At 44.4% G+C, this 23480-nt stretch overlaps 1 protein-coding gene across 2 annotated transcripts in view; it reads right to left on the minus strand.

The window, feature by feature from the left end:
- SHROOM3 (shroom family member 3) overlaps positions 1-20991 on the minus strand; it is a 530439-nt gene extending 509448 nt beyond the window's left edge. The window contains exons 1-2 of one of the 2 annotated variants that reach the window (XM_077476349.1): positions 20711-20991; positions 20207-20442 (exon numbers count right to left, since the gene is read on the minus strand). In XM_077476349.1, the coding sequence (XP_077332475.1) occupies positions 20207-20341 (135 nt within the window). In that variant the 5' untranslated portion in view covers positions 20342-20442; positions 20711-20991. Of the gene's footprint in view, positions 1-20206 lie in introns of both variants that reach the window. The other variant, XM_077476350.1, reaches the window with a different exon arrangement.
- Between the last annotated feature and the right edge of the window lie 2489 nt (positions 20992-23480).

A 23480-nucleotide genomic window follows, 5' to 3' on the forward strand; every position in this document is an offset into this window, starting at 1 on the left:
AAAGAGACATTAACCAGTTCCCGACCGGTGCACGCCGATGTATGTCGGCAGAATGGCACAGGCAGGCATATTGGCGTACAGGTACGTCCAATCTTCAATGCCGCCCTGCCATCGTGAGCACGCTGCTGCCGGCGTGCTCGCTTGCCAGTCGGGACCCCCGTGAGTCTGGTCGCGGCTCCCGCGGCCTCGATCGCCAGGGCATACCAGCGATCGTCTCACAGGACGGTTGAATGGAAGAAATGCCGTGTAAACAGCATTTCCCCATTCTGTCTAGCAACTAGTGACAGTGATCTCTGCTCCATGTGATTGGAGCAGAGATCAGTGTTCACTAAATGAAAGCCCAGCCCCCACACAGTTAGTAACACACCCCTAGGAACGCTTAACCCCTACGCTGCCACCCACTGGTTAACCCCTTCACTGCCAGTGTCATTTACACAGGAATCACTGCATTTATATAGCAGTGATTACTGTATAAATGACAATGGTCCCAAAAATGTGTCAAAAATGTCCGATGTGTCTGCCGCAATGTCGCGGTCACAATAAAAATCGCTGATCGCCGCCATTACTAGTAAAAAAATAATAATAAAAAATTATTAATAAAAATGCCATAAAACTATCCCTATTTTGTAAACGTTATAACTTTTGCGCAAACCAATCAATAATTGCTTATTGCGATTTTTTTTCCTAAAATATGTAGAAGAATATGTATCGGCCTAAACTGAGGGAAAAAAATGTTTTTTTATATATTTTTGGGGGATATTTATTATGACAAAAATGAAAAAATAATGCGTTTTTTTCTAAATTGTCGCTCTATTTTTGTTTATAGCGCAAAAAATACAAACCGCAGGGGTGATCAAATACCACCAAAAGAAAGCTCTATTTGTGGGAAAAAAAGGACGTCAATTTTTTTTTGGTAGCCACGTGGCACGACCGCGCAATTGTCAGTTAAAGCGATGCAGTGCCGAATCGCAAAAAGTGGTCTGGTCTTTGACCAGCAAAATGGTCCGGTCTGTAAGTGGTTAAAGGAGTGTCTGCTGAAGTGAAATCAATCACTTCAGCATTTCTTCATCCGCTCCTCAGCTTTTGTGATTGGGTGGAAGCTGACTCAGCGACACCCTTGTGGGTCCACAAAAATCTATTGCAATTATAATATCTTCTGATATGTATGAAATATACAGAGTAGAGGCAACAATAATTATTAATGCGTATCTCCAATCCCAGTTGACGCCTCCTCAGGGAAAACGCATTGGAAGGAGCTAGTTGTAATGTCGGAGAGCAGGGTCGCACTGCAGGCGGCCGTGCCACAAGTTTTTGCTGTAACATTTTTTAAGTACCTTTAAAAATAAATCGATTTTTTATCCAAAGATAATGCACTATTAGTCTTTTTTATCATCCATCATGCTCCATCATGAACTGTTAACCAAATGAGCCCTTTGAGGAAGGTATAGAGGAATCCATTTAATTCATATAAGCCACAGATGAGCGTCCATGCTTACTCATCCATCCGGGTCTGCTGGGAGCTGTTGTTCATTCTGAATCTCTGAGATTTGGCAGACAGAGCAATGCATACCTAAGTTGTCGATCAGCACACATGCTTGTGACCTATGTGGGTCTGATAAGCAGCCAATTGTATTATGCCACGTACACACGACCGGACTTTCCGGCAGACTAGGTCTGATGGTCTTCCTGGCGGACTTTCGGCAGAGTTCCGATGGACTTTCCGAATGAACGGACTTGGCCACACACGAATGGACTAAGGCTGCGTACACACGGGCGGACTGTCTGCCCAACTAAGTCCGTCAGACAATCCGACAGACAGTCCGTCCTACTTTCGAATGAACGGACTTGACCACACACGATGAACAGACAGTCCGCCGAAAGCTTGCGCGATGACGTGTACAGCACGTACGACGGGACTAGAAATACGACGTCAAATACACTGCAATGCAACCTTTCGCCGTGTAAATCCTTTCTGAGCATGTGCCATACTTAGTCCGTCGAACTAGCCTACTCACGATCGGACTGTCCGCTGAAACCAAGTTTGGACGGACAATATTACGGAAATTCCGAAAGACTTAGTCCGCCAGACTGTCCGCCGAAAAAGTCAGCTGAAGCCCACACACGAGCGGATTGTCCGCTGAAACGTGTTTCAGCGGACCAAGTCCGTCAGACAGTCCGCCCGTGTGTACGCGGCCTAAGTCCGTTCGAAAGTCCGTTCGTTTTGAACGTGATGACGTAAATGGGACTAAACCAGGAAGTTCAATACACAATAGCTGCCCTTGCGTCATATTTGGTCCGTCAGACTAGTACACAGACAAACGTTTTTCCCAATTTTTAGTCCATCAGAATTGAGTCCGTCGGATAGATTTGAAACATGTTTTATTTCTAGGTCCGTTGGATTTTTATTTATTTTTTTAAACGATTGGACTAGCCCACACACGATGGGATTGACCTAGTCTCCCGGAAAATCCGGTCCTGTGTACGCGGCATTACTTTTGAGCATGGTGGTGTCTTCATACTAAAGAGTCCACACACCTTGGGATCGGCATCTGTTCGATTTGGGATCCATTCACTCTGCTTCATTTGATTTGCTTTTACATAGACTATTTGGAACCTGATGAGAGAGACTGCTGATATATATTTACTCTCTTGTCATTTATTTATTTTTTTTCCTTTTTAGATTATTTACATGTTGTTTATGAATTGCATTGTTTATATTTTTTGATTATACACATAAAGTTAGGAAACTGTATTAAAAGGGTTCTGGAAAGTGTGGGTAAATGACAAGATTCCTTCATTGTATAAAAGCTGCAGCTCTCATAGCTGCAGCGCTAGAAATGTAGTGCTGGCTATATTATCCAGCTGGTACAAATTGATGAATTATCCAATAAACAGGACTGAACTGAGCATTTAGCACACCTTATAAAAGGTAACTTATTTTTCTCTTAAGAATTTGTCTAGATGTTCAACTGTAAGGAGATGTAAATTGATTACACACAGTGGACTCATCCGTATTGGTATCTGTTCTGCCTAGCTATATGTGAGTGCTTAAGTAAGGAGGATATGAAATTCTGCGACAAAACTCAGTCAAAATCAGACTGCACGCTGTCACACTAGAACACAGCCAACTCTAATGCCCCGTACACATGATCGGAATTTTGGTCGGAAAAAGCTCTGATGGTTTTCCCAACAGAATTCCGACGGGATTTCGCTGAAGCTGTCTTGCACACACGGTCACACCAAATTCCGACGGTCAAGAACGTGGTGACGTACAACACGTACGACGGGACTAGAAAAGGAAGTTCAATAGCCAGTAGCCAATAGCTTCCGTCTCGTAGTTGAATCTGAGCATGCATGAGTTTTTGCACATCAGAATTGCATACACACAATCGGAATTTTTCGGTAAAATTGAGAAACTGCTCTTAATCTTTTGCTGGTGGAAATTTGGCCAGCAAAATTACGATGGAGCATACACACGGTCGCATTTTCCGACGAAAAGCTCTCATCGGTCTTTTCCTGGCCGAAATTCCAACCATGTGTATGCGGCATAAGGGTCCTTTCACACAGCGTTCAGTTTTTTAGTTCAGTTCAGTCACTTTTTTTTGTTAAAAAAAGGATGAAAAATTGATGTCAGCGGACATTAAAACGAATGTAAAAATTGACATCTGTATATACAGGTGTACATTTTTTACATCCATTTTCATGTCCACTGACATCCATTTTACATCTTCTTTTTTTTTTTTTTTTTTTTACAAAAAAGAAGTGACTGGACTGAACACCCATGTTTTTGGAAAAACGGACACACAGAACGTTGTGTAAAAAGACCCTAAGGCCCCTTTCACACAATCGTTTTTTACAGACAAATCCGATCGGGCCACCCATTGACTTCTATGGGCAGGTGGATGTCAGCGGATATGTATTCGCTGACACCCGCCTGGCATCCGATCCAACAAAATCCATTGAAACAGATGAACAGCGATACATTTGCCATCTGTCCACCAGAAACCAGCGTTACATCAGAGGGGGGCGGGGTCACCCATACATCATTGGGGAAGCCCGGTTTCTCCATTCGCGTCAGAGGGGGGTGGGGTCAGGTGACGGGTGGCCCCGCCCTCCGCATATAAGAAACGTCAGGCCGCCGGGATCCCGCAGTGTCTCCTCCGTGGAAACAGAAGATGGATGGATTCGCTGCACTGGATCAGATCATCCATCGCTGGACCCCGGAGAGATGATCATCTGTCGCTGGATAGCAAGAGTGAATTACCACCGCTGTAATCTTTTTTTTTTTATTAATAAAGGAATTTTTCAAAAGTGTGTTTGTCTTATTTAACTATTTTTTACACTTTCTTTGTGAAATGGTAGGAAGTACCCCCTTACCATTTCAAACGGGGGGAAGGATCTGGGGGTCCCCTTGTTAAAGGGGGCTTCCAGATTCTGATAAGCCCCCCGCACGCAGACCCCCACAACCACCGGCCAGGGTTGTGGGGATGAGGCTCTTGTCCCCATCAACATGGGGACATGGTGCTTTGGGGGGGACCCCAAAGCATCCTCCCAATGTTGAGGGCATGTGGCCTGGTAAGGTTCAGGAGGGGGGGGCTGCTCTCTTGTCCCCCCTCTTTTCCTGCGGCCTGCCAGGTTGCGTGCTCGGATACAGGGTCTGGTATGGATTTTTAGGGGGACCAACAGAGCAATTTTTTTTTATTTGACGCAGGGTTCCCCTTAATATCCATACCAGACCTTGATACATGTCCCCTGGGGCAGGACCCAGGTCCCCAGACACTTTTTAGGACAGTAACTTGCATATTAGCCTTTAAAATTAGCACTTTAGAATCTTTTCTCTCTGTCAAATCTTTTCTCTCTATGTCGAATATTTTCTCTCTGTCGAATATTTTCTCTATATAATCTTGGACTAATAGAGGTAAGGTTAGGCACATTCGACCACAGGTTCAATAGACACAGATTGTTATTGTCAGAGTCACGTCAAATCTCCTATTCTATATCGAACTGTTGTAATAAGGAAAACGAAAATAAAGCATTTATTTATGTTGGATCTTTAGTTTTTCAGATTCTGCACTTTCGTTATCGTTTGTCAAAACGAAAACAAAAATACCTGAAATTCAGACGAAAATGCATTCGGATGAAAACGAATGCACATGTCTAGTATCTAATACAGTGTGTACAGTTTCTACTACACCTCTGGTGGTGTACACAATACAGTGCAGCCGTAGTACAGTTTCTAATACAGTACAGGCGGTGTACACAGTATCTAATACAGTGTGTACAGTTTCTACTACACTTCTGGTGGTGTACACAGTACACAATACAGTGCAACTGCAGTACAGTTTATAATACACTGCAAGCGGTCTACACAGTATCTAATACAGTGTGTACAGTTTCTACTACACTTCTGGTGGTGTACACAGTACCCAATACAGTGCACCTGTAGTACAGTTGCTAAAACAGTGAAGGCCGTGTACACAGTAACTAATACAGTGTGTACAGTTTCTACTACACTTCTGGTGGTGTACACAGTATACAATACAGTGCAGCCATTGTACAGTTGCTAATACAGTGCAAGTGGTGTACACAGTATCTAATACAGTGTGTACAGTTTCTACTACACTTTCGGTGGTGTACACAATACACAATACTGTGCAGCCGTAGAACAGTTTCTACTACTTTTCTGGTGGTGTACACAGTATCTAATATAGTCCATGCAGTTTCTACTACTTTTCTGGTGGTGTACACACTATTGAATACAGTGTGTACAATTTCTACTACACTTATGGTGGTGTACACAGTAGACAATACAGTGCAGCCGTAGTACAGTTTCTAATACAACCTTTCTTAACCTTTTCAACCCAGAGGAACCCTTGAAATAGTTCTCCAGGCTCGGGGAACCCCTGCTAACAATTAGAAATCTACAAATCACGATACATTAGTGTGATAGTCAGTGTGAAGAATGGTCCTTATACCTGTGGTCATTGGGAAGAATTACCTCCTTACAGATAGCTAAAAAGATCAATGGTGTCGGTGGGAGCTTATTTGAGAGGCAGAAATGGCCCAATGCTGAAGGAACCCCTAGCAAACTCTGGAGGAATCCTAGTTGACAATCACTGTTCTAATACAATGCAGGCGGTGTACACAGTATCTAATACAGCGTGTACAGTTTCTACTACACTTCTGGTGGTGTACACAATACACAATACTGTGCAGCCATAGTACAGTTTCTACTACTTTTCTGGTGGTGTACACAGTATCTAATACAGTGTGTACAGTTTCTACTACACTTCTGGTGGTGTAGACAGTATACAATTAGGGATGAGCCGAACACCCCCCGGTTCGGTTCGCTCCAGAACATACTAAACAGGTAAAAAATTCGGAAGAACGCGCGAAAACCATTAAAGTCTATGGGGCACAAACATGGAAAATCAAAAATGATCATTTTAAAGGCTTATATGCAAGTTATTGTCATAAAAAGTGCTGGGGACCTGGGTCCTGCCCCAGTGGACATGTATTAATGCAAAAAAAAGTTTTAAAAACTGAATTTTTTTTGGCAGCAGTGATTTTTTTTAATGCTTAACCACTTAACGACCAGCTGATGTAGATATAAGTCGGCAGTTTGAAGGTGCATATCTCGGTAACGGCAGCAGCTGCTGCCATAACCGAGGTATCCATCTTTAGAGCCGGTGGTCCTGTGTACGATAATGGTGGTCTCTGTGGCGGATTCGCCGAGAGATCACCGTTATCGATGGTGGGAGAGGTGCCACCCCCCTCCCGCCGCTCTCCCGCACCCTCTGCTGCTTACCGGAGCCGTCGGTAGTGGTGGAGGTGATCGGGACCTTTCCGTGTCTGTATATGGAGATGTCAAAACTTCACGTCCATACGTCTTAAAGGTACATTTTTTCAATGTAATTTTTTCAAATGACATTTTTTTTTTTTTTTTTTGCATTTTAGTCCAAATATGAGATTTGAGGACTTTTTGACCCCAGATCTCATATTTAAGAGGACCTGTCATGCTTTTTTTCTATTAATGATAAAGAATGGTGTTGCGCTCCACACAAAAACTAAATTAAATCCAATAATAGTGAATAAATAATCGCATACAAAATCTAAAATGCACACCTATGCGATTATCACAAACAATTAATTTAAACTGTATCAATACCCTATCTACATAAAATCATTATAAAGTGACTAATAAGATATTCAGGTAGTACACATATTCCTAGTATCATTTATAAAGTGACCAGTATAGAAATTCAAGTAGTATACGTATTCCTAATAAAGTGCAAGTGCAACAATAAGTAGCGGAATCGCAGGTAATAATAATAATAATCCAAAAGAGTGTGCAATCCAAAATGTGTCTCAATCCATAAAAGTGCATCCAAGTGAAAAAAGATATATACGTTAAAAAATTGTATAAAAGTAAGATCCAACAAATAAATAAACAAAAAAGTAAAACTAGATATAAAACACAATCCAAAAAAATTCTTAAAGTGTCTCTATTTGTCGAAAAAATAGCAATCCGTATCAGGTCATGCAAATAAGTGAGTCCACACTGTGCTATGTAATAGACTAATTCTATGAACAAACACGGGATAGTTCCACCGGTGATCTTACAACTCCTCAAAGCAGGTGCTCGCACAATGAGTGCAGGGGGTACCTTACCTCACTGCTGTCAGTTAGACAGCAATACGCTCCAATGGTTAAGGTGTATGTCCTCAGCTGATATAGACACCCCAGGCAATTCCCTCCAGGTACTCAGCCATTGACCACAGATCAAACCCGGAAAAAAGAAGAGGGGCTCCAATAGTGAAGTAATGTCAAACAGGTTTTATTGTAAAAAGGACATAGTCCTGGGTACTCACATTTAGTAGCACAATTAAGAGCTAAAGTTACAGCTAAAAAACAAACGGACTCCTCGTTCGTACCCCGGACGTCGCTTCCGGTATCCTCCTAGGACAATCGCAACACCATTCTTTATCATTACTATAATTTGAGGGGAGGGTTTGCACCTCTGTCGGTGTTTTGCTGCAACCATATTAGCTCTTTTGTTTAACCATTGTAGCGCGAGGATAACCAACAATTACCATTTCCTTTTTTTCTATTACAAGGGATGTTTACATCCCTTGTAATCGGAATAACAGTGACCCTTTTTTTTTTTTTTTTAACAGTGAAAAAAAAAAAAATTAAGTAAAATAAATAAGAAAAACATTTTTAACGCGCCCGTCCCGACGAGCTCACACGCAGAAGCGAACGCATATGTGAGTAGCACCCGCATATGAAAACGGTGGCCAAACCACACATGTGAGGTATCGCCGCGAACGATAAAGCGAGAGTAATAATTCTTGCCCTAGAGATCCTCTGTAATGCAAAACATGCAATCTGTAGAATTTTTAAAACGTCGCCTATGGAGATTTTTGTGGGGTACAAGCTCCATGAGCGGACACAATTTTGAAGTGTGACATATTGGGTATCAATTTACTCGGCATAACATTATCTTTCACAATATATAGAAAAAATTGGACTAACTTTACTGTTGTATTATTTTTTTATTCAAAAAAAGTGATTTTTTTCCAAAAAAAGTGCACTTGTAAGACCGCTCTGCAAATATGGTGTGAAAAAAAAGTATTGCAATGACCACCATTTTATTCCCTAGGGTGTTAGAAAAAAAAACATTACATAATGTTTGGGGGTTCTAAGTCATTTTCTAGCAAAAAAAAACCTGTTTCAGGCTAGGTTCACACTGCTGCGATGCAGGAACTCTGCGAATCCACTGTGGGTTCCCGCATTGCATGTCTCTCCCAGTGGCAGTTCACACTGCCCTATGCGAACTGCTGGGAGTGTCAATTAAAAGTTAATGACACCTCCAAATCAGTTTGCATATCGCAGTGCGATCTGCAAACTCAGACAGGAATCGGATCGCATGGTGTGAGCACCCATGTGATCCGATTCTGCTGCAGACCAAAAAAAGGGTCCTGTATGAGTTTGGGTCGAATGCGATGGGAATTCAGCCATACTGTCTGTATGGCTGAACTGGCATCGCACAGAGATCGCATGTGATTTGCACTGCAGTGCGGTGTGAATCACATCCGATCTCGGACATCGCAGCAGTGTGAACCGAACCTCAAACATGTAAACACCTAAATTCCAAAACGAGGCTAGTCCTTAAGTGGTAGTGAAGCAATAAAAATGACATTTTCCTTTAAATGCCGTGCCTGGGGGATGTCTATAGTATGCCTGCAAAGTGGCGCATTTTTACCGTGTTTAGAACAGTACTACAGCAAAATGACATTTCTAAAGGAAAAATTGTCATTTAAAACTGATCGCGGCTGTAATGATTTGTCGGGTCTCGAAAATATAGATAAAACTCATCGAAAAAAAGAGCATGGGGCATGCTGCTGTTATCGAGCCAGAACATGCAGAAGAGTTGGTGGAGTGGATAACAAAGCCGTCCTCGTCCTCCTCATACTCTGTCACCCAGGCTCAGAGTAGTTTGCATTCCAATGCAGCTGAAAAAAAAGTGGCCTATTCCACCGGCTCCTTGTTCACTGTCACTCCTTCCATAGCCCCACCATCATGCACAGAAGAGTCCCCAGAATTATTCAACCACAGTGTCAGGTACGTGCTGCTGTAGGATGCACAGCAATTTGAAGGCTCCGATGTTGGTTCTCAGGCTGAGGAAGGGAGTAACGTGAGCCTAGAGAGAGGGGGTGCCCAAGAAGGACAAGAAACTGGCCGTCATGTTCCCCCAGCTGCAGCATACTGCCAAGTTTGTTCCAGTGATGAGGAGGGAGGGGATGATGAGGTCACTGACTGTACTTGGGTGCCTGAGAAAAGAGAGGAGGAGGAGGCATACAGTTTAACAGGGGCATGTAATTAAAATTTTTGATATAATATTTCACAGCAGGGCCTATTCATGCGCCCATCAAGAGTAACTGTGAGGGGTTACAGTGTTGTGGCACCACTACCCCCCAAGCCCAATTTTTCTGCCCCTGTTAAACAAGGGCATGTAATTACAATTCTTGATATAATATTTCACAGTAGGGCCTGTTCCTGCACCTAACAAGAGTAACTGTGAGGGCTTACAGTGTTCTGGTACCACCAACACCTAAGGCACAATTTTCTGCAGAGTATATAGGGCAGGCCGTATAGTATATATACTGCTGTTCAGAGTATATAGTGTCTTGGGGCAGAGAAAAGGACGGTGGGGTGAACAAACCCTGGGACTTTGTCTCCCTCTCTCTGTCTATCTGTCTGTCTGTCTCTCTCTCTCTCTCTCTCTGCCTGTTTCTCTGCCTCTGTCTCTCTCTCTCTCTCTCTGTTTCTCTGTCTCTGTCTCTCTCTCTCTGTCTGTCTCTCTCTCTTTGTACGTCTATTTCTCTGGCTCTCTCTCTGTCTCTCTCTGTCTGTCTGTCTCTTTCCCTCTGTCTGTCTTTGTCTGTCTGTTTCTCTCTCTCTCACTCACTCTTAGCCTCTCTCTGTCTGTCTCTTTCTGGCTGTCTATCTCTAACTCTCTCTCTCTCTCTGTTTGTCTTTCTCTCTATCTCTGTGTCTCTCTCTGTCTGTGTCTGTCCCTCTCTGTCTGTCTCTCTTTGTCTGTCTGTCTCTCTGTATGTCTGTTTCTCTGTCTCTCTCTCTGTCTCTCTCTCTTTTTGTCTCTGTCTCTCTCTCTCTTGCTCTCTCTGTCTGTCTCTCTGTCTCACGCTCTCTCTGTCTCTGTCTGTCTGTCTCTCTCTCTCTGTCTTTCTCTATCTCTCTCTTTGTCTATGTCTCTCTTTCTCTCTGTCGGTGTCTGTTTGTCTCTCTGTCTATCTGTCTCTCTGACTCTCTCTGTCTCAATTCAATTCAATTCAAATAAGCTTTATTGGCAGGAGCACATACATGTTAGCATTGCCAAAGCAGTTGAGTTTCTATAGGAAAAAGAAGGGGGGGGGGGGGGGTTAGGGGGTTATATAGAGGGGAATGGGCATAAGTCAGTGTAAAGGATTTTTAAGTCCTCAGTCTTCCATGTCCCTCTCAGTCTGTGCCACATATTGAGCAGCTATTTTTACCGTTGGCTCCTCTTCTCCCAGTAGATATTGGAGTTTTTTCTTCTCTTCTATAGAATTGAAGTCCGGGATGAGAGTGGAGAGTCTCTGGAAGTGAGTGTCCCTCACTGATGAGTACTTTGGGTAATGTAGCAGGAAGTGGTCCTCATCCTCCAGGACCCCCTGGTCACATTGCTGGCACAGTCTACTCTCCCTGGGCTTGTAGGTCTGTCTGTGCCATCCTAATTCGATTTCCAGGCTGTGGGTGCTCAGTCTATACAGGCTCAGGGTCTGTCTGTCTGTCTTTGGGGTCTTGTAGCACCTCCAGGTACGGGGCCAGTTTGTAGTCTCTCTGCAGTGACTGGTAAACAGTTTGTTTTTTGGAGTTTGTTAGCTCATTTCTCCATTCTCCAACATGTTTTTCTTTGGAGTCATTCATTATGTTTTTTATTTGAGATTTTGTTAGGCTGTATTGTTGAGAGTTTGGGATAGACAAGGTGTTGATAAGTTGTTGCTGGCCACATGGCTTGGGCTGATCCTTACTGTTCAGTAAGGCTTTATGGTGGTATGAGTTGGGACTGCTGTTTTGTAGGTGATCCCAGTATAACGCCCTCTTTTGTACAGCGAGAAGTAAGAGAAATCTGCCCAACTCAGACCAGCAAGCACTATTGAATGTGCTCCGATGGACTTGGAGGAGGTGCTTGCATAATTCCATATGGAATATTTCTGTTGGGCTGGGGTCCCATTTGGATTGGTCTGGGTAAATTACAGGACCCCAAACTTCACTGCCATAAAGAAGAATTGGGTTGATGACGCTATCAAATATTCAAAGTTATGCCCCATACACACGATGAGATTATCGGACGAATGATCGTCCGTTTTTTATTGCATGCTAATCTCAGATCGAATCTGATGAGTTTATTAAAGTCACGAAAATTCCCGCACGACAGAAAAAAAATTCGGAAGTGATGTCATGTGTTGTAATGCATTCATATTGCATTTTCGAACGATAGCTGTACTGATTAAACGAAAATCGTATGATCTGGCATCGTACGAAAAAAAATTCTGTGCATGTCCGATAATAATATCGGATGAACTGTCCTAATCGGCTCTCGAAAGCTCTGTACTAACGATCCGATTATCTTACGACCGCTTCGAAAGTGGTATTTTCCGTATGATTTTCGGATCGTGTGTACGGGGCATTAGACTCTCACTGGTGGTTTTAGGTGGTACAGCTGTCTCCTCATGGCATAGAAGGCTCTGCATGCCTTGTCTTTAGTGCCTCTATAGCTGGCTTGAACCTTCCGGATTTGTTCATTTCTAAGCCGAGGTATGTGTAGCTGTTAGTTTCATCAACAGTGCAGTTGTTTAACCACTTGCTTACTGGGCACTTAAACACCATTCTGCCCAGACCAATTTTCAGCTTTCGGTGCTCTCACACTTTGAATGACAATTACTCAGTCATGCAACACTGTACCCAAATGAATTTTGTGTCCTTTTTTTCCCACAAATAGAGCTTTCTTTTGGTGGTATTTGATCACCTCTGGGGTTTTTATTTTTTGCGCTATAAATGAAAAAAGACCGAAAATTTTGAAAAAAAACGCATATTTCTTTGTTTCTGTGACAGAATTATGCAAATTATTAATTTTTCTTCATACATTTTGGCCACAATTTATACTGCTACATATCTTTGGTAAAAATAACCCAAATTAGTGGATATTATTTGGTCTTTGTGAAAGTTAGAGAGTCTACAAGCTGTGGTGCGAATCGCACAAAATTGATCACATCTGATGTACTGGTGGACTATCTCGCTTCTTGTGACCCGAACAAGTCAGGAAAGTACAAATAACCCCCAAATGACCCCTTTTTGGAAAGTAGACATTCCAAGGTATTTAGTAAGAGGCATAGTGAGCTTTTTGATGTTGTCATTTTTTTCCCACAATTCTTTGCAAAATTAAGATTTTTCATTTTTTTCTTTCTCCACAAAATTGTCATTGTAATAGGTTATTTCTCTCACGTGGCATGTGTATACCACAAATGACACCCCCCAAAAAATTCTGCTACTCCTCCTGAGTATTACAATACCACATGTGTGGGACTTTTTCACAGCCTGGCCACATAGAGAGGCCCAACATGCAGGTAGCGCCATCATGTGTTCTAGGAACATAAATTACACATCTAACTTGTTGACTATTTATTACACTTTTGAAGCACCAGGACAATGACACGTGACACTGATGACAGATGGCACTGATACGTGGCAATGATGACACTTATACGTGGCACTGATGACAGGTGGCACTGATGACAGATGGCACTGATGACAGATGGCACTAATATGTGGCACTGATGACACGTGGCACTTATACGTGGCACTGATGACACGTGGCACTTATACATGGCACTGAAGACACGTGGCACTAATACGTGGCACTGATGACAGATGGCACTAATACGTGGCACTAATACGTGCCACCGATGACAGATGCCACTAATACATGGCACCGATGACGCGTGACACTGATGACAGATGGCACTGATAAGTGGCATTGATGACACGTGACACTGACAACAGATGGCACGTGACACTGACAGGTGGCACTGATGACAAATGGCACTGATACGTGGCACTGATGACAGATGGCACTATGTGGCACTGATGACAGGTGGCACTGACGACAGGTGGCACTGACGACAGGTGGCACTGACGGCAGGTGGCACTGGGGGCAGGTGGCACTGGGGGCAGGTGGCACTGGGGGCAGGTAGCACTGGGGGAAGGTAGCACTGGGGTGGATGGCACTGGGCGCAGGTAGCACTGGGGTGGATGGCACTGGGGGCAGGTAGCACTGGGGTGGATGGCACTGGGGGCAGGTAGCACTGGGGTGGATGGAACTGGGGTGGATGGCACTGGGGTGGATGGCACTGGGGCAGATGGCACTGGGGCGGATGGCACTGGGGCGGATGGCACTTTTTATTTTTATTTTTTCCTTTTTTTTTTTTTTTCTTACTACAAACAGAACGGCTGCCGCTGCAGCCGTTCATCTCTCCCCTCTCACACTGTCTGTGCGAGGAGGGAGAGCGGCGCTGCGAGATGATCTCATATGTTTACATATGAGATCATCTCCCATTGGACACGCCGATCACGCTGTAAACGGCCGCTGTGATTGGCCGTTTACAGCGATCTGTGTTTGCCTGTCCCCGGGGGACACGGCGAACACAGAACTTCCGCGATGCGCGCCCGCGGCGGCGCGCATTGCGGAAGTAAACATCAGGCCGTCCAGGGACGACCACCCGGACGAACGCGCCTGCTCTACGGCCGTCATTCGGCTATAGGGCGGGCGCGAGGTGGTTAATGTAAAGGAAGTGCTCTTTGTTTGTTTAGTATTTTTCTTTTGGAACACCATGATTTTTGTTTTACTTGAGTTGATTGGTAATGCCCATGTGGCACTGTATTTCTCCAGCACTTCCAGGCTGTCTTATAGGCCTTTCCCTGTTGGTGACAGAAGTAGGAGGTCATCAGCATACAGCAGGAACTTCACCTCAGTGTCATGTAGTGTCAGTCCTGGTGCTGGGGAGGATTCCAGAGCTGCAGCCAGTTCATTGATGTAGATGTTGAAGAGGGTTGGACTTATGCCGCGTACACACGGGCGGACTGTATGGCGTACTTAGTCCATCGAAACACATTTCAGCGGACAGTCCGCTCGTGTGTGGGCTTCAGCGGACTTTTTCACCGTGCAGTCTGGCGTACTAAGTATTTCGGAATTTCCGTAATTCTGTCCGTCATACTTTGGTTTCAGCGGACAATACGGTCGTCAGTGTGCTAGTTGGACGGACTAAGAATGGTGCATGCCCAGAAAGGATTTACACGGCGGAAGGGTGCTTTGCTGTGTATTGGACTTCCTATTTCTAGTCCCGTCGTACGTGCTGTACACGTCATCGCGCAAGCTTTCGAGGGACTGTTCGTGTATCCGTGTGTGGTCAAGTCCGTTCAGTGGAAAGTATGACGGACTGTCCGTCGGATTGTATGACGGACTAAGTAGGCCATACAGTCCGCTCGTGTGTACGCGGCATTAGGCTGCAGCCCTGTCTGACTCCTCGGGCCTGCCGGTAGTGTTCAGTTCTTTTCCCCTTCACTTTTATGCTGCAGCTGTTCTCAGTGTATGAACTCTTGATAACCGCATATGTTTTCCCTCCTATTCCACGCTCTAATAGTTTGAGGAACAGGCCTGGGTGCCACACGGAGTCAAATGCCTTCTTAAAGTCCACAAAGTAGGCAAAGATCTTTCCATGCTTTGTATTGTGCACATGGTTCTTGATGAGGCTGTGCAGGGTGTAAATGTGGTCTGTAGTGCAATGGTTTGGCATGAACTCTAACTGGCTTTTGCTGAGGACATTGTGTTGTGTCAGGAAGTTGAGGATTCTTTTTTTGAGGATACTGTTGAATAGTTTACCTAGTGTGCTGCTGACACATATCCCCCTGTAGTTGGCTGGATCATACTGATCTCCACTCTTATGGATGGGTGTTATGAAGCCTTGGTTCCATACTATAGGTTAGTAACCAGCACTCAGGACTAGATTGAACACTTTGCATAGTGCAGCATGTACATCTGGGGAGCCATGTTTAATCATCTCTGGCAGGGTTCCATACATTCCACTTTTTTGGTTTGCAGGTTTTGAATGTTCTCCCTAATTTCTTGTGGTGTAAACGGTACATCTAGAGGGTTCTGGAAGTACTTAATTTTTTTCCTCCATATCATTTAGTCTTTTGATAATGTCTTTTTGTTCTACAGTTAGAGCCTCCTCTGGAATATCTTTGTAGAGGTTCTTAAAGTAGTTGAGCCAGATGTTGCCATTTTGGACATGGAGGTTGTTTTTCCTGGGTGCAGAGCCAATATTCTTTTTTTTTAACATAAAGTTTATTTATTTTTTAACAAACAAACAGAATATAAAACAAATTATAATACATTTAGAGTCTATTCACACAGGGGCAACACGACTTCCACCGCAACTTTTTGAGGCAACTTGGACACGACTTGAATATGAATAACAGCGCGACTTGGAGCAACTTCAATACGACTTGGGGCAACTTACAACACAACTTTAAGTCGCCCCAGGCCAGGCGACTTTGGCCGTTGCCAATCAGAGAATAATCAGCTCTCGAGGGGGAACTCTACGCCAAATTTTAAATAAAAACCGGCATAGTTTCCCCCTCCAGGAGCATACCACGCCCTTAGGTCTGGTATGGATTTTAAGGGGAACCCCCCTACGCTAAAAAAATGGCGTGGGGGTCCCCCTAAAATCCATACCAGACCCTTATCCGAGCACGCAGCCCAGCCGGTCAGGAAATGGGTTGGGGACGAGCGAGCACCCCCCCTCCTGAACCGTACCAGGCCGCCTGCCCTCAACATGGGGGATGGGTGCTTTGGGGAAGGGGGGCGCCCTGCGGCCCCCCACCCCAAAGCACCTTGTCCCCATGTTGATGAGGACAAGGGCCTCTTCCCGACCACCCTGGCCGTTGGTTGTCGGAGTCTGCGGGCGGGGGGCTTATCAGAATAATATTAATAAGCGGCCCCCAGATCCCAGCCCCCCACCCTATGTGAATGAGTATGGGGTACATCGTACCCCTACCAATTCACCTGGGGGGAAAACGTGTCAATAAAAAAAAACACTACAGGTTTTTACTGTGTTTAGCCACGTTTAGAGGCATTTCAAGCGCTAAATGCTTCTAAAGTCAGCGTCTGAACTTATTTTTTTGCTTTCCAAAAAAGGCCTCTAAACTCAACTGCCTAGAAAGGACTGTAAACTACCCTGTGTACATGTACTGATAAGATAACTAAGACCCCTTTCACACTGGGGCACTTTGCAGGTGCTGCAGCGCTAAAAATAGCGCCTGCAAAGCGCCCTGAAAGAGCCACTGCTGCGTCTCCGAGGGCTTTCACACTGGAGTGGTGCGCTGGCAAGACGCTAAAAAAAGTCCCGCTAGTAGCATCTTTGGAGCGGTAACTGAGTGGTGGTCACCACTCCTGCCCATTGAAATGGGCAGGAGCACTTAGCGGTGTTTTTAACCCTTTCTAGTGCAGGGGGAAAAGCACCCCGCTAGCGGCTGAATAGCGATGCGAAATTGCCGGTAAAGTGTCGCTAAAAATAGCAGCGTTTTACTGCTGGCGCACCCACCACCCCAGTGTCGAAGGGGCCTTAGAGGAGAGTTCAGGAGCCGTTAAAAAAAATGCCCAACTGCTCCTAAAAGTCAGTTTACCAGCAGCAGTGCACATGAGGCCTAACACTTAGCCCTGGTTTACATTGCAGCAATTTGGCATGCAATTTGACACCAATTCCCAAAAGTAGTTCCTGTACTCATTTTGGCGACTTTGGGGTGTGATTTCACTAGACATCTGTGCAGAAACCCGCACAGATGTCTCTGAAATTGCCTCCGAAATCGGGACTGACATGCATGAATGAAATCATGTTCAAGTGAACATGCAGGATTTCATTCCCGCTGTCAGTGTGAACCTAGGCTTAAAGTGGAAATGAACTTTCAGTTTAAATGAGCCAACTACGTATAGGGTTCATTAAAATGTAAGGTGTGCAAAGTCTCACAGTTTTTTTTAATTAATATCAGCCCCAGAAATCCTGCATCCTGCCAACATACTGTAGAGTGGGACCCTTGCTCTCTGGGTGAAAGCAATGGTCTTTTTGCAGAGGTCAGACACACCCCCTCCTAAGTCAGAGCTAGAGGAAGCATGAGCTTTGTTGATTGGAGAGCTATTGGTCTGACTCACTCAGGTCAGTCAGATCTCTGCAATGAGACCACTGCTTCCCCAGAGACTAAGGGTCCCACTCTGCAGGTGCTAGCAGAGGGCTACTACAGGCTGTGGCATCTTTAGAAAGAAAACACACTATAAGACACTGAACAGCTTTTGTTTTAACACAGCTGGAATATATTTATCTAATTAAAACTAAAGGTTTAATTGGGCTTTAATGCTATCTTTCTCCCTAAGGCTGGGTTCACACCGCTGTGGCTAGGAGACCCGGATGTGATTCCCACCGCACTGCAGTGCAAATCACATCCGATCTCTGTGCGATGCGAGTTCAGCCATACAGATAGTATAGCTGAATTCGCATCGCACCCGCCCCAAACTCGCACAGGACCCTTTTTTTGGTCTGCAGCAGAATCGGATCGCATGGGTGTTCACACCATGCGATCCGATTCCTGTCCGAGTTTGCAGATCGCACTGCGATATGCGAACTGATCTGGGGGTGTCATTAACGTTTCACTGACACTCCCAGCAGTTCACATAGGGCAGTGTGAACTGCCGCCGGGAGGCATGCGATGCGGGAACCCGCCGCGAATTTGCGGCGTTCCCGCATCGCTGTAGTGTGAACCCAGCCTAGAATACAATCCTAACATTTAAATACAAATGCTCTGTAAACCCTAACACTAATTAACCTTAAGAAATAATTAACACGACTTGCCAAGGTGTGTTTAAAAGATTCCAGATAATTTTTTTTTTTTTTTACAATTAAAAAGGTTAACAGAAGATTTTCACACACAAGGGTTGCATAATCAGCTCAGAATCACTTGTCTGCTTACATAGAGCAAACAGCAGCCTCCAAACTGCAGCTGAGGGCCAGATGTGGCCCTTTTCTTGCCTTTTTCTGCCCTTTGGGGCACTTTTCCTCCCACTGATACAAGACACTGTTCCTCCCACTAACACCAACAATGGGGCACTATTTTTCCCACTGACACCAATGATGGGGCAATATTCCTCCCACTGACACCAATGATGGAGCAATATTCCTGCCACTGACACCATTGATGGCAAACTATTTTTCCCACTGACACCAACGATGGGGGCACTGTTCCTCCCTGCAATGTTTACTCCCACTGATGACAGGACAAATTTGACTCCCAATGACCACAGTCTGGCCCCCCTAAAGTCTGGAGAACAGTAAACTGGCCCTTTGTATTTAAATTTTGGAGACTTCTGACATAGAGGCTACCTTTGTCTCTCCATAGTCTTCCTCTGTCATACATGTCATATTTCGGTCTTGCTTAGGTGCCTATCCATTTTGGCCAAACAGGCCTGGACACAAGCTCCCAGTGTTTTACAACTTGCTCCAGCAGCAATCACGTGTACAGAAAATCCCTGACTGAGTGCAAACTCTTCCAATTTCTGGCAAAAACCTTTACCTGTATCTAATCAGATTCCTCTACCGAGCTACCTGTTCTGATCTTTCATGCACTCTTTCACTACCCAAACCACCTCTCCCCATGTCCACTGGCACTGCCACATTTACATAGTGACAGACAGCTCATCTGTTTTAAAGAGTTCCCTGATTGGATGAACTAGAGTTTGCCTCTCCACCTCATCCATTCAGAGAACACTTTGCATTCACTGAAATAAGAGAAAGATATAGATAAGGAGCCATTTAGGTGTGCTGCAGTACAAGGAGCATTTTGGAAGGAGGGGAAATCGGATGGACAAAAAGGTGAGCCCAGTAGTGCGCTGCTTCTCCTTTGACTGTCCATTCACAAGGTGGGGGTGGTGTGGCAACCTGTAAGTGAAAGGTAAACTGCAGCATATTACAATTAGATCCCCCTCTCTGACAAAGGGCTGTGTTCTTATAAAGTGCTGTGATTTTAGAACATGTGTACATCTCACAACTGGATGGACAGACATAAAAACACCTGGCAGTAAAACAGCTACATTATATGTATTTCATCTGCGTATTTAGCTTTTTGCCTGGGGTTCAGCTTTGAAATAGATTCAGAGTAAAAACCATGGAAGAGCAATCTAGTAAGAACGTGAAAGTTATATTAAAAATGGCTTTAAGGTAAACATTGCACTGAACTAAAATAAACATTCACTGAAAATACATGGCAATTTCCCCTTATTCACAATATTCACATCACAATATGTGCCATTAGCATGTTTGATACCTTTTTATTTCTTTGTTATTCTAAAATCATCATAGTTCATAAACTAAGGAAAGTATTATTATTATGACATATGCATTACATTGACAATGAGACTTCTGTATAGAGAGATTTTCAATGTATTTATTCATTTTTTTCTATTGGATGAACAAGAAGGACTCTTGTGTTTTTTCACATGACTAACTATATAACTATGTTTAATGTAAGCAGCACAGGACTTATGTTAGTATATTACCTTTGAGATGGTCAGAGGTTCTCCATACTCCAACCCTCCTTTTAGAGAGAAACCCCATGGAGCTCCACCTTGAAGAGTTGCCTTTAAGTATAAGGATGCAGCACCCAGCTGGTTGGAAGATATTCTCCAGTCCATGTTGTCCTTTGACCTCACTCATTCAACATTGTCACTCTTTATCAGTCCTTAGCTTGTAAAAGTAAAGACTATGAGCTTCAGGATCCCCTCCATCAGATGTCCTGAAAATGAATGTAGAACACAAACGACCACATGAGCTGATTCTTAGGGGCTGACTTTCATGCCATTAGAAGTTGAAGTAATAAAATTCTTGACTTTTTTTCCATTTACCACTGTCTTTATTCCAAAGGCAGGTCCACGGAAAAAAAAAATTGCTCCACACAAGCAAAAACAACAAACTTTTGAAACTATGCGTGCAGAACGGGTGACATGTAAAGTAGTGTTTGTTTTTGATTGATGATGCTCCTTCTGCTTCTCCCCCAGACTTACCATTACAATAGGCTATCTTTTCAGTTCATTGCATTCAAAGAATGAGATCTCTGCTGTTTTCAAGCTGCATGGGTTTCTAGTGAGTGAGCTATAACTTGCTCCTGCAGTCCACAGCCCTTGGAATTTCCACTTGTTGCTGGGAATGTAAAATCTGATCAGTACAAAAGGAAATCAGGCAGGGCTTATGTACAGATCAAACTGAAACACTGCAGGTGGATTTCCTTAGAGCAGAGGAAGTGAACGTGTTATGCAGATCTGTAAATTCCTCCTCTTTCTCCAGTACTTCAGTAGATCAGACCATAACTACATTGGGAGAAGGAGGGGGAGTGAAAAGTGGAGGGTGTGCGCAAAGGATTAGTACAAGTCATGCTGATTTTACACAGCAAGTACCCAAATGATATGCGGCTAAGAATAGAAAGAGATGCTTCAACACTTCATGTATCAGAAATCTTGGCACTATGGTACATTCTCACTTGCAGTATCCGCTTTTAAATTCAACTTATGATATTAATTAATATAGTAATGCTGTTTTGACAGGGCTATCAAAAAGACATTTGGTCCCAGTGCAGAATGTGAACAAGGCCCCTTGCTGAGTCCTTCAAAAACCTTATTACTCTTAAAATATGTAAGTTCTAGAATTGACCAGAGTGTCAAGGGAGACGTTATCCAGGCCCCGTCCCATATTCTGGAAGAAAACAACAGCAAAAACCACATATTGTAGCATTAAAATAAAATATATGACAATTTATTGAAAAATAGAAATGCACTCCCAAATGTACGCATGTGTACAGCATGGCATAAAGGTCACCTGGGAGCCAGGAAAGACCGAAGGGCAGCCAGAGAACCACCAGCCGTGGTTCTAGGGAGAGACTAGGGATGAGCCGAACACCCCCCGGTTCGGTTTGCACCAGAACTTTAGAACGGACCGAAAATTTGTGCGAACTTCAGAACCCTATTGAATTCTATGGGACTTGAACGTTCAAAATAAAAAGTGCTAATTTTAATGGCTAATATGCAAGATATTGTCCTAAAAAGGCTTTGGGGACCCGGCTCCTGCCCCAGGGGACATGGGTCAATGCCAAATCTTTTTTAAAAATGGCAGTTTTTTAGGAGCACTGATTTTAATGACGATTAAAGTGAAAAAAAGTGAAATATTCCTTAAAAATATCATGCCTGGGGGATGTCTATAGTATGCCTGTGAAGTGCCATGTGTTTCCTGTGTTTAGAACAGTCCCTGCACAAAATGACATTTAACAGAAAAAAATCATTTAAAACTGCTTGTGGTTTTAATATAATATCTGGTTCCGGCAATACGGATGAAAGTCATTGAAAAATGGCATGGGTAGCCCCCCCTGCCCATTACCAGCCCCTTTGGGTCTTGTACGGATATTAAGGGGAACCCCGTACCCAAATTAAAAAAAGGAAATGCGTGTGGCCCCCAAGCCCTATATACTCAGAACAGCAGTATACAGGAAGTGCAAACAAGACAGGGACTGTGTAGGTTTGTTGTGTTAAGTAGAATCTGTTTGTAATTTTGAACTGGTACATTTTTAACCACTTAACAACCGGCCCATAGCCGAATGACGGCTACAGGGCGGTTGTTTAACTCTGGGAGGCTGTCATATGACGTCCTCCCAGAATTCCGCTCTCGCGTGCCCCCTGGGGCACGCACTCGAGAGCATCCGTGACCCGGCGCATCACGGATCACAGTAAACGGCCACTCATCGCAGCCGTTTACCACGTGATCGCTCCGTCAAATGACGGAGTGATCACTTGTAAACAAACCGGCGTCATGTTATGACGCCGGTTCCTCCCTCCCCCTCTCTGTACCGATCGGAACAGCGGAGGGGGAAGAGATCGGTGTCAGCAGCGATGTGGGCTGCATCTGGAGTGCCCACATCGCTGCTCACCGAAAATTAACCCCTCAATTCCCTGCTATTACTCTGCAATACCCTGCAATACCCTGCAATACCCTGCAACACTCTGCAATACCCTGCAAAACTCTGCAATACCCTGCAACACTCTGCAATACCCTGCGACACTCTGCAATACCCCGCAACACTCTGCAATACCCTGCAACACCCTGCAACACCCTGCAACACTCTGCAACACCCTGCAACACTCTGCAATGCTCTGCAACACCCGCCAATACCCTGCAACACCCGCCAATACCCTGCAACACCCACCAATACCCTGCAACACTCTGCAATGCTCTGCAACACCCGCCAATACCCTGCAACACTCTGCAATGCTCTGCAACACCTGCCAATACCTGCAACACTCTGCAATGCTCTGAAACACCCGCCAATACCCTGCAACACTCTGCAATGCTCTGCAACACCTGCCAATACCCTGCAATGCTCTGCAATGCAATACTCTGCAATGCCATACTCTGAGATACCCAGCCATACTCTGAGATACCCAGCCATACTCAGAGATACCCAGCCATACCCAGCCATAGTCGGTGATACCCTGCAATACCCAGCCATAGACACCCCCCCCCCCCCCCCCTCCCGCCGCCCTCCGGTGCTTCTACCGACTCGCCAATACGATCAAAGCCAGAATCTTTTTTTTTTTTTCAGGCTTCCCAGCTTAGAGGTGAGATGCGGGGTCTTATTGACCCCATATCTCACTGTATCTTACTGTAAAGAGGACCTGTCATGCCATATTTCTATTACAAGGGATGTTTACATTCCTTGTAATAGGAATAAAAGTGATCAAAAAATTTATTTTTGGGGAAAAAAATGTCAAACTACCAAGCTCCTTTCTT

Source organism: Lithobates pipiens, unplaced genomic scaffold (assembly GCF_037356315.1).
Source record: "Lithobates pipiens isolate NorthernLeopardFrog02 unplaced genomic scaffold, aLitPip1_a1.2 Scaffold_13, whole genome shotgun sequence".
NCBI lineage: Eukaryota > Metazoa > Chordata > Amphibia > Anura > Ranidae > Lithobates > Lithobates pipiens.